The sequence below is a fragment of the Cebus imitator genome, unplaced genomic scaffold (genome assembly GCF_001604975.1).
Source record: "Cebus imitator isolate Cc_AM_T3 unplaced genomic scaffold, Cebus_imitator-1.0 Scaffold251, whole genome shotgun sequence".
NCBI classification, from domain to species: domain Eukaryota; kingdom Metazoa; phylum Chordata; class Mammalia; order Primates; family Cebidae; genus Cebus; species Cebus imitator.
Window position 1 is genome coordinate 622122 of NW_016107566.1, and position 11776 is coordinate 633897.

An 11776-nucleotide genomic window follows, 5' to 3' on the forward strand; every position below is an offset into this window, starting at 1 on the left:
TTAACATTTCGTCAAACCTTTTTTCAAAGTTCTTAGTTTCTTTGCATTGGGTTAGAACAAGTTCTTTTAATTCCCAGAAGTTTCTTATCCACTTTTTAAAGCCTGCTTCTGCTAATGGAACACAGTCTTTCTCCATCAGGCCTTGTCCTGTTGCTGATTAGGAACTGTGATCCCCTGTAGAGGGAGAGGCGTTCTGAGTTTGGGTATTCTCAGCCTTTTTAGGCTTGTTTCTTCCCTTCGTTATAAATTTATCCATCTGTGGTCTTTATAATTACCATCTTTATAGTTGGGTTTCTGAATGGACGTCCAACTTGTTGATTCCTGGCGCTAAAATCTGAGCAACCCACTGTGCCGGCCAAAACAGCGGCTTTAAGATTGATAGTGCTTTTCTGACTCTGCACCAAGAACCGCCGCACCAAGGCAGCGGCAAAACCGCCTCACCAGCCTCAAGAGTCGCGCTGGCAAGAGTGGGTCTCCTCCGCTGGGAATCTCCTGGTGCGTGAGCAACAAAAATTAATCTGAAAGTGTGGCGTCCTCTCGTTCTCTGCGCTTTCAGTGGGAGCTACAATCCCAAGCTGCTAGTGATCAGCCATCTTGGATCTCTCTCTCCCGTGTCCATGTATTCTCATTGTTCAACACCCACCTATGAATGAGAACATGCAGTGTTTGATTTTCTGTTCTTGTGTCAGTTTGCTGAGAATGATGGTTTCCAGATTCATCCATGTCTCTACAAAGGACGTGAACTCATCTTTTTTTATGGCTGCATAGTATTCCATGGTGTGTATGTGCCACATTTTCCTTACCCAGTCTATCATTGATGGGCATTTGGGTTGGTTCCAAGTCTTTGCTATTGTAAACAGTGCCACAGTGAACATATGTGTGCATGTGTCTTTATAATAGAATGATTTATAATCCTTTGGTTATATACCCAGTAATGGGATTGCTGGGTCAAATGGAATTTCTATTTCTAGGTCCTTGAGAAATCGCCACACTGTCTTCCACAATGGTTGAACTAATTTACACTCCCACCAACAGTGTCAAAGTGTTCCTGTGTCTCCACATCCTCTCCAGCATCCACTGTCTCCAGATTTTTTAATGATTGCCATTCTAACTGCCATGACATGGTATCTCAATGTGGTTTTGATTTGCATTTCTCTAATGACCAGTGATGATGAGGATTTTTTCATATGTTTGTTGGCCTCATATATGTCTTCTTTTGAAAAGTGTCTGTTCATATCCTTTGCCCACTTTTGAATAGGTTTATTATTTTTTTTCTTGTAAATCTGTTTTAGTTCTTTGTAGATTCTGGATATTAGCCCTTTGTTAGATGGGTAGATTGCAACCATTTTCTTGGTTGCCGGTTCACTCTAATGATTGTTTCTTTTGCTGTGCAGAAGCTCTGGAGTTTAATTAGATCCCATTTGTCTATTTTGGCTTTTGTTGCCAATGCTTTTAGTCATGAAGTCCTTGCCTATGCCTATGTCCTGAATGGTTTTGCCTAGGTTTTCTTTTAGGGTTTCTATGGCCTTAGGTCTTATGTTTAAGTCTTTAATCCATCTGGAGTTAATTTTAGTGTAAGGTGTCAGGAAGGGGTCCAGTTTCTGCTTTCTGTGCATGGCTAGCCAGTTTTCCCAACACCATTTAGTAAACAGGGAATCCTTTCCCCATTGATTGTTTTTGTCAGGTTTGTCAAAGATCAGATAGGTGTAGATGTGTGGCGTTACCTCTGAGGCCTCTGTTCTGTTCCATTGGTCTATATCTCTGTTTTGGTACCAATACCGTGGTGTTTTGGTTACTGTAGCCTTGTAGTGTAGTTTGAAGTCAGGTAGCATGATGCCTCCAGCTTTGTTCATTTTGCTGAGAATTGACTTGGCTATGCGGGCTCTCTTTTGGTTCCATATGAGGTTTAAGGTGTTTTTTTCCAGTTCTGCGAAGAAGGTCATTGGTAGCTTGATGGGGATAGTGTTGAATCTGTAAATTACTTTGGTCACTATGGCCATTTTCACAATATTGATTCTTTCTAACCATGAGCATGGAATGTTTTTCCATCTGTTTGTGTCCTCTCATATTTCATTGAGCAGTGGTTTGTAGTTCCCCTTGAAGAGGTCCTTTACATCCTTTGTTAATTGTATTCCTAGGTATTTTATTCTCTTTGTAGCAACTGTGAATGGCAGTTCATTCTTGATTTGGCTCTCTTTTAGTCTATTATTGGTGTATAGGAATGCTTGTGATTTCTGCACATTGATTTTGTATCCTGAGACTTTGCTGAAGTTGATTATCAGTTTACGGAGATTTTGGGCTGAGATGATGGGGTCTTCTAAATATGCAATCATGTCATCTGCAACTAGAGACAATTTTACTTCCTCCTTTCCTAATTGAATACTCTTTATTTCTTTTCCTTGCCTGATTGCTCTGGCTAGAACTTCCAATACTATATTGAATAGGAGTGGTGAAAGAGGGCATCCTTGTCTAGTGCTAGATTTCAAAAGGAATGCTTTCCAGTTTTTGCCCATTCAGTATGATGTTGGCTGTTGGTTTGTCGTAAATAGCTTTTATTATTTTGAGATACATTCTGTTGATACCTAGTTTATTGAGAGTTTTTAGCCTAAAGCGCTGTTGAATTTTGTCAAAGGCCTTTTTTGCATCTATTGAGATAATCATGTGGTTTTTGTCTTTGGTTCTGTTTATGTGGTGGATTACATTTATAGACTTGCGTATGTTGAACCAGCCTTGCATCCCCTGGTTGAAGCCTACTTGATCATGATGGATAAGCTTTTTAATGTGCTGTTGCAATTGGCTTGCCAGTATTTTACTGAAGATTTTTGCATCTGTGTTCATCATGGATATTGGCCTGAAGTTTGCTTTTCTTGTTGAGTCTCTGCTGGCTTTTGGTATCAGGACGATGTTTGCCTCATAAAATTATTTGGGAAGGATTCCCTCTTTTTGGATTGTTTGGAATAGTTTCAGAGGGAGTGGTACCAACTCCTCTTTGTATGTCTGGTAGAATTCGGCTTTGAACCCATCTGGACCTGGGCTTTTTTTGGTTGGTAAGCTATTAATTGCTGCCTCAACTTCAGCCCTTGTTATTGGTCTAGTCAGGGTTTTGACTTCTTCCTGGTTTAGGCTTGGGAGGGTGCAAGTGTCCAGGAATTTATCCATTTCTTCCAGCTCTACTGGTTTGTGTGCATAGAGTTGTTTGTACTAATCTCTGATGGTAGTTTGTATTTCTGTGGAATCTGTGGTGATATCCCCTTTATTGCTTTTTATTGCATCTATTTGATTCTTCTCTCTTTTCTTTTTTATTAATCAGGCTAACAGTCTGTCTATTTTGTTGATCTTTTCAAAAAACCAGATCCTGGATTTATTAATTTTTTGAAGGTTTTTTTGTGTCTCTGTCTCCTTCAGTTCTGCTATGATCTTAGTTATTTCTTGTCTTCTGCTAGCTTTTGAGGTTTTTTTTATCTTACTCCTCTAGCTCTTTCAGTTTTGATGATAGGGTGCCAATTTTAGATCTTTCCTTGCTTCTCATGTGGGCATTCATTGCTGTAAATTTTCCTCTAGACACTGTTTTAAATGTGTCCCAGAGATTCTGGTACATTGTCTCTTTGTTCTCGTTAGTTTCAAAGAACATCTTCATTTCTGCCTTCATTTCATTGTTTATCCAATCAACATTCAACAGCCAGTTGTTTAGTTTCCATGAAGTTATGCAGTTCTGAATGAGTTTCTTAATCCTGACTTCTAACTTGATGGCACTGTGGTCTGAGAGACTGTTATGATTTCCATTCTTTGCATTTGCTGAGGAGTGATTTACTTCCGATTATGTGGTCAATTTTAGAGTAGGTGTGATGTGGTGCTGAGAAGAATGTATATTCTGTGGATTTGGGGTGGAGAGTTCTGTAGTGTCTAGTAGGTAGATCAGTTGAGCCCAGGAGTTTGAGACCAGCCTAGGCAACATAGCAAAACCCCATCTCTACTAAAAATACAAAAAATTACCTGGGCATGCTGGTACATGCCTGTAATCCCAGCTTCTTGGTAGGCTGAGACATGAGAATCACCTGAACCTCAGGGGCGGAAGTTGCAGTGAGCCGAGATCGGACCACTGCACGCACTTCATCTAACCTGGGTGACAGAGCAAGACTCCATCTCAGAAAAACACACACACACACACACAAATATATATATGTATGTTTCTGTATTATTTCTGGGGCAGAATACAATAACAATATAATACCATGCTGTCTGGGCAAAAGTAAAGAACTCAGTAATATCTCTTCCTCTTTCCCCCCCTCCTTTCATTCCTTCCTCTTTCTTCTTTCTTTCTTTCATTCCTCATTCATACACACATATATACAAGTCATTTAAGGGGGAAGACAGAAGTAAAAGAGCATTTGACAGCAATAAGAGAGTAGTATTTTAGCGTTCTTATTATTCCTGTATTAACAGCCTATATTAGTCTTAGTGCCAAAATCTCTGTTTTAAGTAATTTACCCAAATGTTCTAAACTTGCAAAATAATTATGTGAGCGAGTTCTTATGGCAGTATATAAGTTTGCTAGATAAGTCTGAAAATGTCCTTTGATTAGTAATCATTATTAGACACGTCTGGTGAATTTACTTTCTGAGTCCTGATCAATTAAGGGAGCTGACAGTTTTCAGTTTGTTAGGCTAGCTTGTTTGAATCCAAAAAATGGTATATGCCATATGCTCTAGCATTTATATTTCGTTTTGTTTTTTCTTTCTAAACAAAATACATCTTCCACTTTTAGTGTACTCGACAAATTATCTCTGAGAAGCTAGGCCGTGGCTCAAGAACTGTGGACCTTGAACTTGAAGCTCAAATTGATATATTAAGGGATAACAAGAAAAAATATGAAAATATTTTAAAACTGGCTCAAACATTGTCGACCCAGCTTTTCCAGATGGTACATACCCAAAGGCAACTTGGAGATGCATTTGCTGACCTGAGTTTGAAGTCACTAGAACTTCATGTAAGATTATTTTAAATAAGTATTAAGGATGGGAGAAAATGATAATAGAAGTATTCTAAGAAGTAATTTGTTATATTTGTGATTTTCTGATCTTAATGAAAATGGAATTCCCAGGTTTTCTTTAAATATATTTTATGACTGGGCACGGTAGCTCACGCCTGTAATCTCAGCACTTTGGGAGGCCAAAGCAGGCAGATCACGAGCTCAAGAGATTGAGACCATCCTGGCCAACATGGTGAAACCCCGTCTCTACTAAAAAATACAAAAAAATTAGCTGGGTGTGGTGGCGCATGCCTGTAGTCCCAGCTAGTTGGGAGGCTGAGGCAGGAGAATTGCTTGAACCCAGGAGGCGGAGGTTGCAGTGAGCCGAGATTGTGCCACTGCACTCCAGCCTGGCGCCTGGTGACAGTGAGACTCTGTCTCAAAAAAAAAAGAGAGATTTTATATCACTTTAGGAAGGTCCAACTGACTTCTGTTAACTTTACTTTTTATGAATTATTGTATTTATGTAAATCTTTCATATTTTTCTGTTAATTTTTTATTTTGTCTTTTACTTCTTAATGAATATCAATGGTTACTGTTGTAATATGTTGTGTTAACTTTTTCAAAAAGTTGTAAAAAATTTTTTTCTGTATTATTCAATTTCCAGTAACATTATATAGACTTCAGTGTGTAACTTGGTTTGTGGAAATTTGATGCCAAAAATATTAAGCTGTCCTGTCTTTCATTTTAGTTTTTATATACATTGATTGATAATCTTTTTATGTAGTCCTTTATTTGCCAATATTTGCAAATCAAAGTCTATAATATTTTGAAGACTTGAGTCCAGAGTGGAGTTACATGGACATCTCTTAAGTGGAAAATGCTTTTAGCATAATAAAGATAATTTTACTTTCCTGCTATTGGCTGAATTATTGAATACTTTGTCTCCCAAGAAATATAATTACAGCTATTGCACTAGCATTAAATTTGTATCTTCTAAGATTCTAATTAATTTAATATTACATTATTTGTTTCAACTGAAATTGAAAAGTGTTTTATCACAAACTGGATAATTATCAAATTAAATGATACATCTTATGTGATCAATTTTTTTATTTGGTTAGATGCATTCCTGATTAATCTGTCAGTTAGTAAAACTTGGTCTGGAAAGCTTTTACTGCTAAACATACGGAGCTGGAGCTGGTTCTTGCCATATCTGAAGGAGTCATGTGTAATGTTTACTGCACCAAGATGCAGTTTGTTCAAAAAGAATGAACTAAATCTGGTGTTGAGTGATCCTTCCTCAGTTGTGTACCTAGAGAAACCTGAGCTGGGAGTCAACTGGTCACCAAGTTTACAAAGAAATGTGTGTTGTTAATATTTATACTTTGAGGAGATTCAGTCAAAACACAGAAAATTTATACTTTGTTTTATGTCTGAAAGTTTTAACCAATTATTACCTAATTTGGCTAAGATAGTTACAGTTTCTCTGATGAATAATCTGCTATATTTTTCTTTCTAACATCTGTGCTTATAGCATAATAGAAACAAAATATAGAAATGAAAATATTCTTTCTACTACAAAGTAACTTATAAAAATTATTTAGCTTTTAGCTATGTATCTGAGCTGATGACAGTTTTGGTTTATTAGACTTTTTCAGTAATTTTATATCTAGCTGTGATTTAAATTTTTTTTAATTTAAAGATTTATATTTTAAATTCTATGTAAAATTATATCTTAAAAATCTATAATTTTAAAGATTTATATAGCTAACTGTGATTTAAATTCTTTTAAAGATTGAAAGAAAAAGTAAAACTGCTACAGCTAGATCTCTAAATCACATATTTTCCCTTTAGTGGTGTGCTTGAGATTTTTAAGTCACTAATTTATTACTGGATGAATTAAGGCAACTTCTTTGTTTTAGGAAGAATTTGGCTATAATGCAGATACCCAGAAGCTGCTGGCTAAAAATGGAGAGACTCTTCTTGGGGCCATTAATTTTTTCATTGCTAGTGTGAACACTTTGGTGAATAAAACAATTGAAGATACATTAATGACTGTGAAACAGTATGAAAGTGCCAGGTAAGTATATTGTCTGTTTTATAGATGGCATGCAATTCTGTTAAGTTTTTGGCTACAAACAACAGAAACCAACTCTCGCCAATTTAGGCAGGAAAAAAATGTACTGGAAAGTTATAGTATACCTCCACAGAACTGGCAGAAAGGGAGAGGACAGGATTCTAGAAACAACCAAGAACCAAGGCCAAGTTAAGCCTCAGAAGAATCTAATTAGGACCCTTATGCTATGGCAGTACTTGATGCTGCCACAGCTACCATAAATCATTTCCTAAAGGCCCGTAAATACTTGCTGCATGCCTTGAGATTAGAGCCCTGGTCATGTGCCCAAACCCTGCCTTCTAATGAATAGAGAAATGAAAGATTTTCCAACTCTGGCTTCTTTAGAAGAGGACAGGTCCCTATCTTCTGCCAGGTAGGTACTACATGGTTCTCTATAATATGGCCTAAATTTACCTTTCATCCTCATTTTCATTACTTCCACAATAGCCAGACTCACACTTTCAGTTTCTATTGAATAAGTAAGCTAATTTTGCCTCTGTCATTTTTGTTAGGATACCAGTCATCTTCCATTTATCCAGATTATAACAAGCCTTCAAACCCTTTCAAATTTTACCTTTTATATAAATTAAGTATTTGACTTATATTTTGATAGCTGTTTATAATGCAGTGTTTTTATACATCCTATTTTAATGGGTTTTTATACATCCATATTCATATATATATGTATATATAAAATTTCCCTATCTCATAACTATCTGGTTAAATGGTGAACAAAATATATATTAATAAATACTTTGAAAGGCCTAAAATGTGGCAGACTTATAATAGCCTTTTTCATCTTTTGATTCCAGGCCCAATTTTTTCCCCATGTGCCCTACTAACTTTTATTTAAATATCATTCTAGTCCCCTTTGAGATTTTTTTTCTTTTGAACACCCAAAATTCTGATTTTTCATTATACTTTTTATAGCATAGTTGAAGATCAACTTTACCTTTTAGAAGGATGACTTTACCCTTGGCCTCTTATCCTAGTTTAATGGTATGAGAAATGCCTGTAAAAACTCCAAACTCATCTAGTCTTTTTGCAATTGAGTGCTCATTAAATATATATTTTCTTACACTTCAATTAAGTAAAAGTCCAAATCATTTGGAAAAGCTAATTTTTGATGTTTTCACAGGAAGAGATGCTTCTGTCCCATCCCATGTTTATTTTGTCATTTTCCATTTAGTATTAACATGTGAGATTCTAAATGACTTGAAAATGAAGGTCAAACAGCCGTGGTTGTATGGAGGGGTAAGAGTGAGGATTGCTGTTAGTAAGATAGTCTTCCATGGAAATCTTTTCAATAGCATTCTCAGTAGTTGGTTTTTCGGTCTTGATGTAAATCTTTTCATGGAAATTGTATTTTTCAAAGGGTTCATTATGTATATGAATTTAAAAATTCATTTATATGTTTTATTGGATTATTTTCTAAATTTGTTCCTTATTCCTAATGCCATAATTTGTTCATAATTATGTACAAATAATTATGTACATAATTATGTACTCTCTCTTTTATCTCTAATCATTTTAAATATTCTTATTTTCCAGTCTTTCTAATTGTTGTAACATTTATGGGTTTTAAAGATGAATATTGTTTTCTTCCAAAAGTACCCCCACAACTCCTAGTTAAGAACTTTGTGGATCTAGATTGTTTCTCTACTTTGGAATTGCCTACCTATTTTGAAATATGTTTTAGTTAATAATAATCTCTTTCTCTTCAGCTCTTATTTCTAAACATTTTATAATTAATTTGTAGAGGAAAAAAATAACACTCTAGAAGCTAAATGGTTTGCTCACTTCTAGTCAATTTCAAAGCCAACATGAGAACCCATTGTTTCCCTATGGTTCACATTTTATCAGTAGGCCTTATACCTGAGTATTAGTGCCCTAAGTATAATGTGATATAAGATGTCAGTTTATATGAACTTTTGAACAAAATTATAAATCAAGTTACATGTTCTTGGTAGCTGGTTTCTTAAAGCCCTCACACAGCTTCTGTGTATACTTTGAAAAACAACAACAGTAATGACCTCATCCCATAATTTATCCTTTTTTATTCAAATTACAAAATACGATCTTATTCATTAAGCTTAGCTTGGGGTTTGACTTTTCTGTTGCAGATGAAGTAGCTGCGGAATTAGCCAGTTGTTAAAACTAAAACATTGCCTACTGATGGATAATAGTCCAAAAGAAACCAAGGTTAAAAGTTTTTCAGTAGCTGAATTTTCTTCTCTGTCAAAACCAGAATTTGCTGACTTTTAGGGCAAGGGTCATCTATTTGATCAGTACAAAAGTGGTAATTTAGGCAAATGCCCGGGTGGCCTTTTAATGCCCCCTATTATGCATTGTGTACAAGTATTTCCTAGCCCTCTGGTGCTTCATGTATAGAAAATCTTGTAACAGCCCATTCAACACTTCTTCACAGCAGCACCAACAAGGGAGTCAATTGTGGTCAAGACTATTCAGATGTGGACACCTGTTCTCTAGAAGTTTTACATAAGCCATAAAGTAACCGTCACTAACTGTTGATATGGACTCAGTTCAGATGGGCAACCTTGAAGTGAAGTTGCTTTTTGAAAACTTAGTGAGCTTCTCTTCTTGGTGGTAATGAACACTGTTAGAGAAGCTGTTATGGAAAGTTTTACTTTGATATCATCTACAAACTCTGAATGTAAAATTAAGAAATATAAGGTCAGTATTATAACTTTGATTATGTTTAAGTTAATCACTATTGTTTAGAAATGTGCTCCAGGCTGTTGAAGGATATTTATTCTTAGATCAAATCACCATGTATTACTATTTATTTTAGTTATACGTTTTTCTCCTTTATTTTTTATTGTTTTTAGTGTGTTTGCTTCTAGATACCCCTCTTCTAATTTGGCCACAATAATAAGCATTCTAAAGTTATCAGTTATTACCAGGTGTCCTGCGTGCTTTATCTACATGAAGTTTTTGTGGATATTTTTATTAACATTCATAGATTGAAAAGCTGGAGCACAAAGAGATGAAATAACTAGCTCAGGACATTAGAGCCAAAAGACAGGGAGGTCATTCAGCTTGGCTTCTGAACCCATGGATTTAACTAACTTGATATTATTGCCAAGTCAGTCTTGCCTCCTAAATCTTTTGTATCCGCCTCCTTAGCTCTGCTGCCTTTGTCCTGATTCAGTGACTCATTTCTTATATGTCCATCGTCTTCTAATAGGTTTCCTTGCTCCTGATTTTTTAATCTTTTACTCTATTCTATCCTCCGTCTCTTAGACTACCAGAAGAGTCATCTTTCTATCCTGATACAATCATGTCACTTTTATGTCAGCTCAATGTTCTTCAGTGGCTTCCCATCACCTCTCATACTGGATTAAATTTAAATTCTTTAGCATGGCCTATAGGGCTGTTTAGTTTCAATTCTGCCCACCTGTCTGATGTTAATTTCTTTCATTGTCCTGTTCCAGCTTCAGATTCTGACATACTGAATTACCAAATTGTCATTGTGTCTTACAAATCTATGCCTTTGTCCATGCTGTTCTCTTCAGATTCAGAATATTCTACTGATCTCCCCATCCCAATTCACCCAGCCAGCTTTTAGCATCCTTCAAAATTTAATTATTTTAATTCTGTCTGAGATACCTTTTCAGGTATCTAATTTAATAATTATTCCTCTTGATTTTCATTATACCTTACCCTCCTTTATGGTCATTTTTATTATCTTACTCTGTTGTAATTATTTACAAGGTTGTCTCCTTCCTCTAGACTGCAAGCTTCTTGAGGATAAATTTATCTGTTCATCTTTATAGCTTTACTTTCCAACACAGTGCCTGGAATGTAGAAAGTGCTCTCTTGAGAACTGTTGAATGAATCAGTGTATCAGTGAATGAATGAATGGTTCTCTTTTGACCCTGGAAGAGGCCAATGAAATTAAATCTTAACTCATACTGTTAAATTCAGTACAAGCTAAGAATAAATTAGGACCTGGTTATGTATGCCCTATGCATCAACCCTGCATGACCTGCACATGTACCCCAGAACCTAAAGTAAAATAAAAATAAAAAAAGAATAAATTAGAATCAGTGTGAAAGACTAATGTATTCTTTCTCAAGTCATATCTACAGTGTAGATTATGTTATTTAAAGTATTGTTAATCCCAGAATAGGAGATGTGAATTATACTCCTATTATCTCCAAATAAAGAGCTTTAGTTTTAGGGTATAAGCTTTGTGATTCTGATCTTGACTAAATTAGAGGTCACTTTGCTTCTTCTTTGCTGAGTACCAAATAGTTGACACTGCTGGATAAATCACTGTTTAATAAGCAAGGTAGTACTATACTTAGGCGTTGTGATAGAGCTATTATGAGAGCTTATAGGATCATGGAGTGATGACAGTGGTGGGGTAACTATTTGAGTTAATGGGGGGAGAATATTAGAGTGAGGCATCTCACAGAACGCAGGATAGTAAGTGCTCTACAATAGATACTGTTGTTCCATTCTGAATACTGATGTTACAGAAATTCATCCAGAGCTGTGTTGTCAAATACAGTAGCCACACATGTCTGGTAAGCACTTGAAATGTGGCTAGTTTGAATTGAGATGAGATGCATATACACTGAATTTTAAAGATTTGGTATAAAATATGTGAGTTGTCTTAATGTTGATATGTAATTAATATCAAACTTATCAAGATAACTCAC

At 35.8% G+C, this 11776-nt stretch overlaps 1 protein-coding gene across 4 annotated transcripts in view; it reads left to right on the forward strand.

The window, feature by feature from the left end:
• The window catches only part of ARFIP1 (ADP ribosylation factor interacting protein 1), a 122075-nt gene that overhangs the window by 88252 nt on the left and 22047 nt on the right, over nucleotides 1-11776 (forward strand). For all 4 annotated transcript variants that reach the window (XM_017498765.2, XM_017498768.2, XM_017498764.2 and 1 more), the window contains 2 exons: nucleotides 4766-4987; nucleotides 6895-7052. In XM_017498765.2, coding sequence (XP_017354254.1) covers nucleotides 4766-4987; nucleotides 6895-7052 — 380 coding nt within the window. The remainder of the gene's footprint in view (nucleotides 1-4765; nucleotides 4988-6894; nucleotides 7053-11776) is intronic.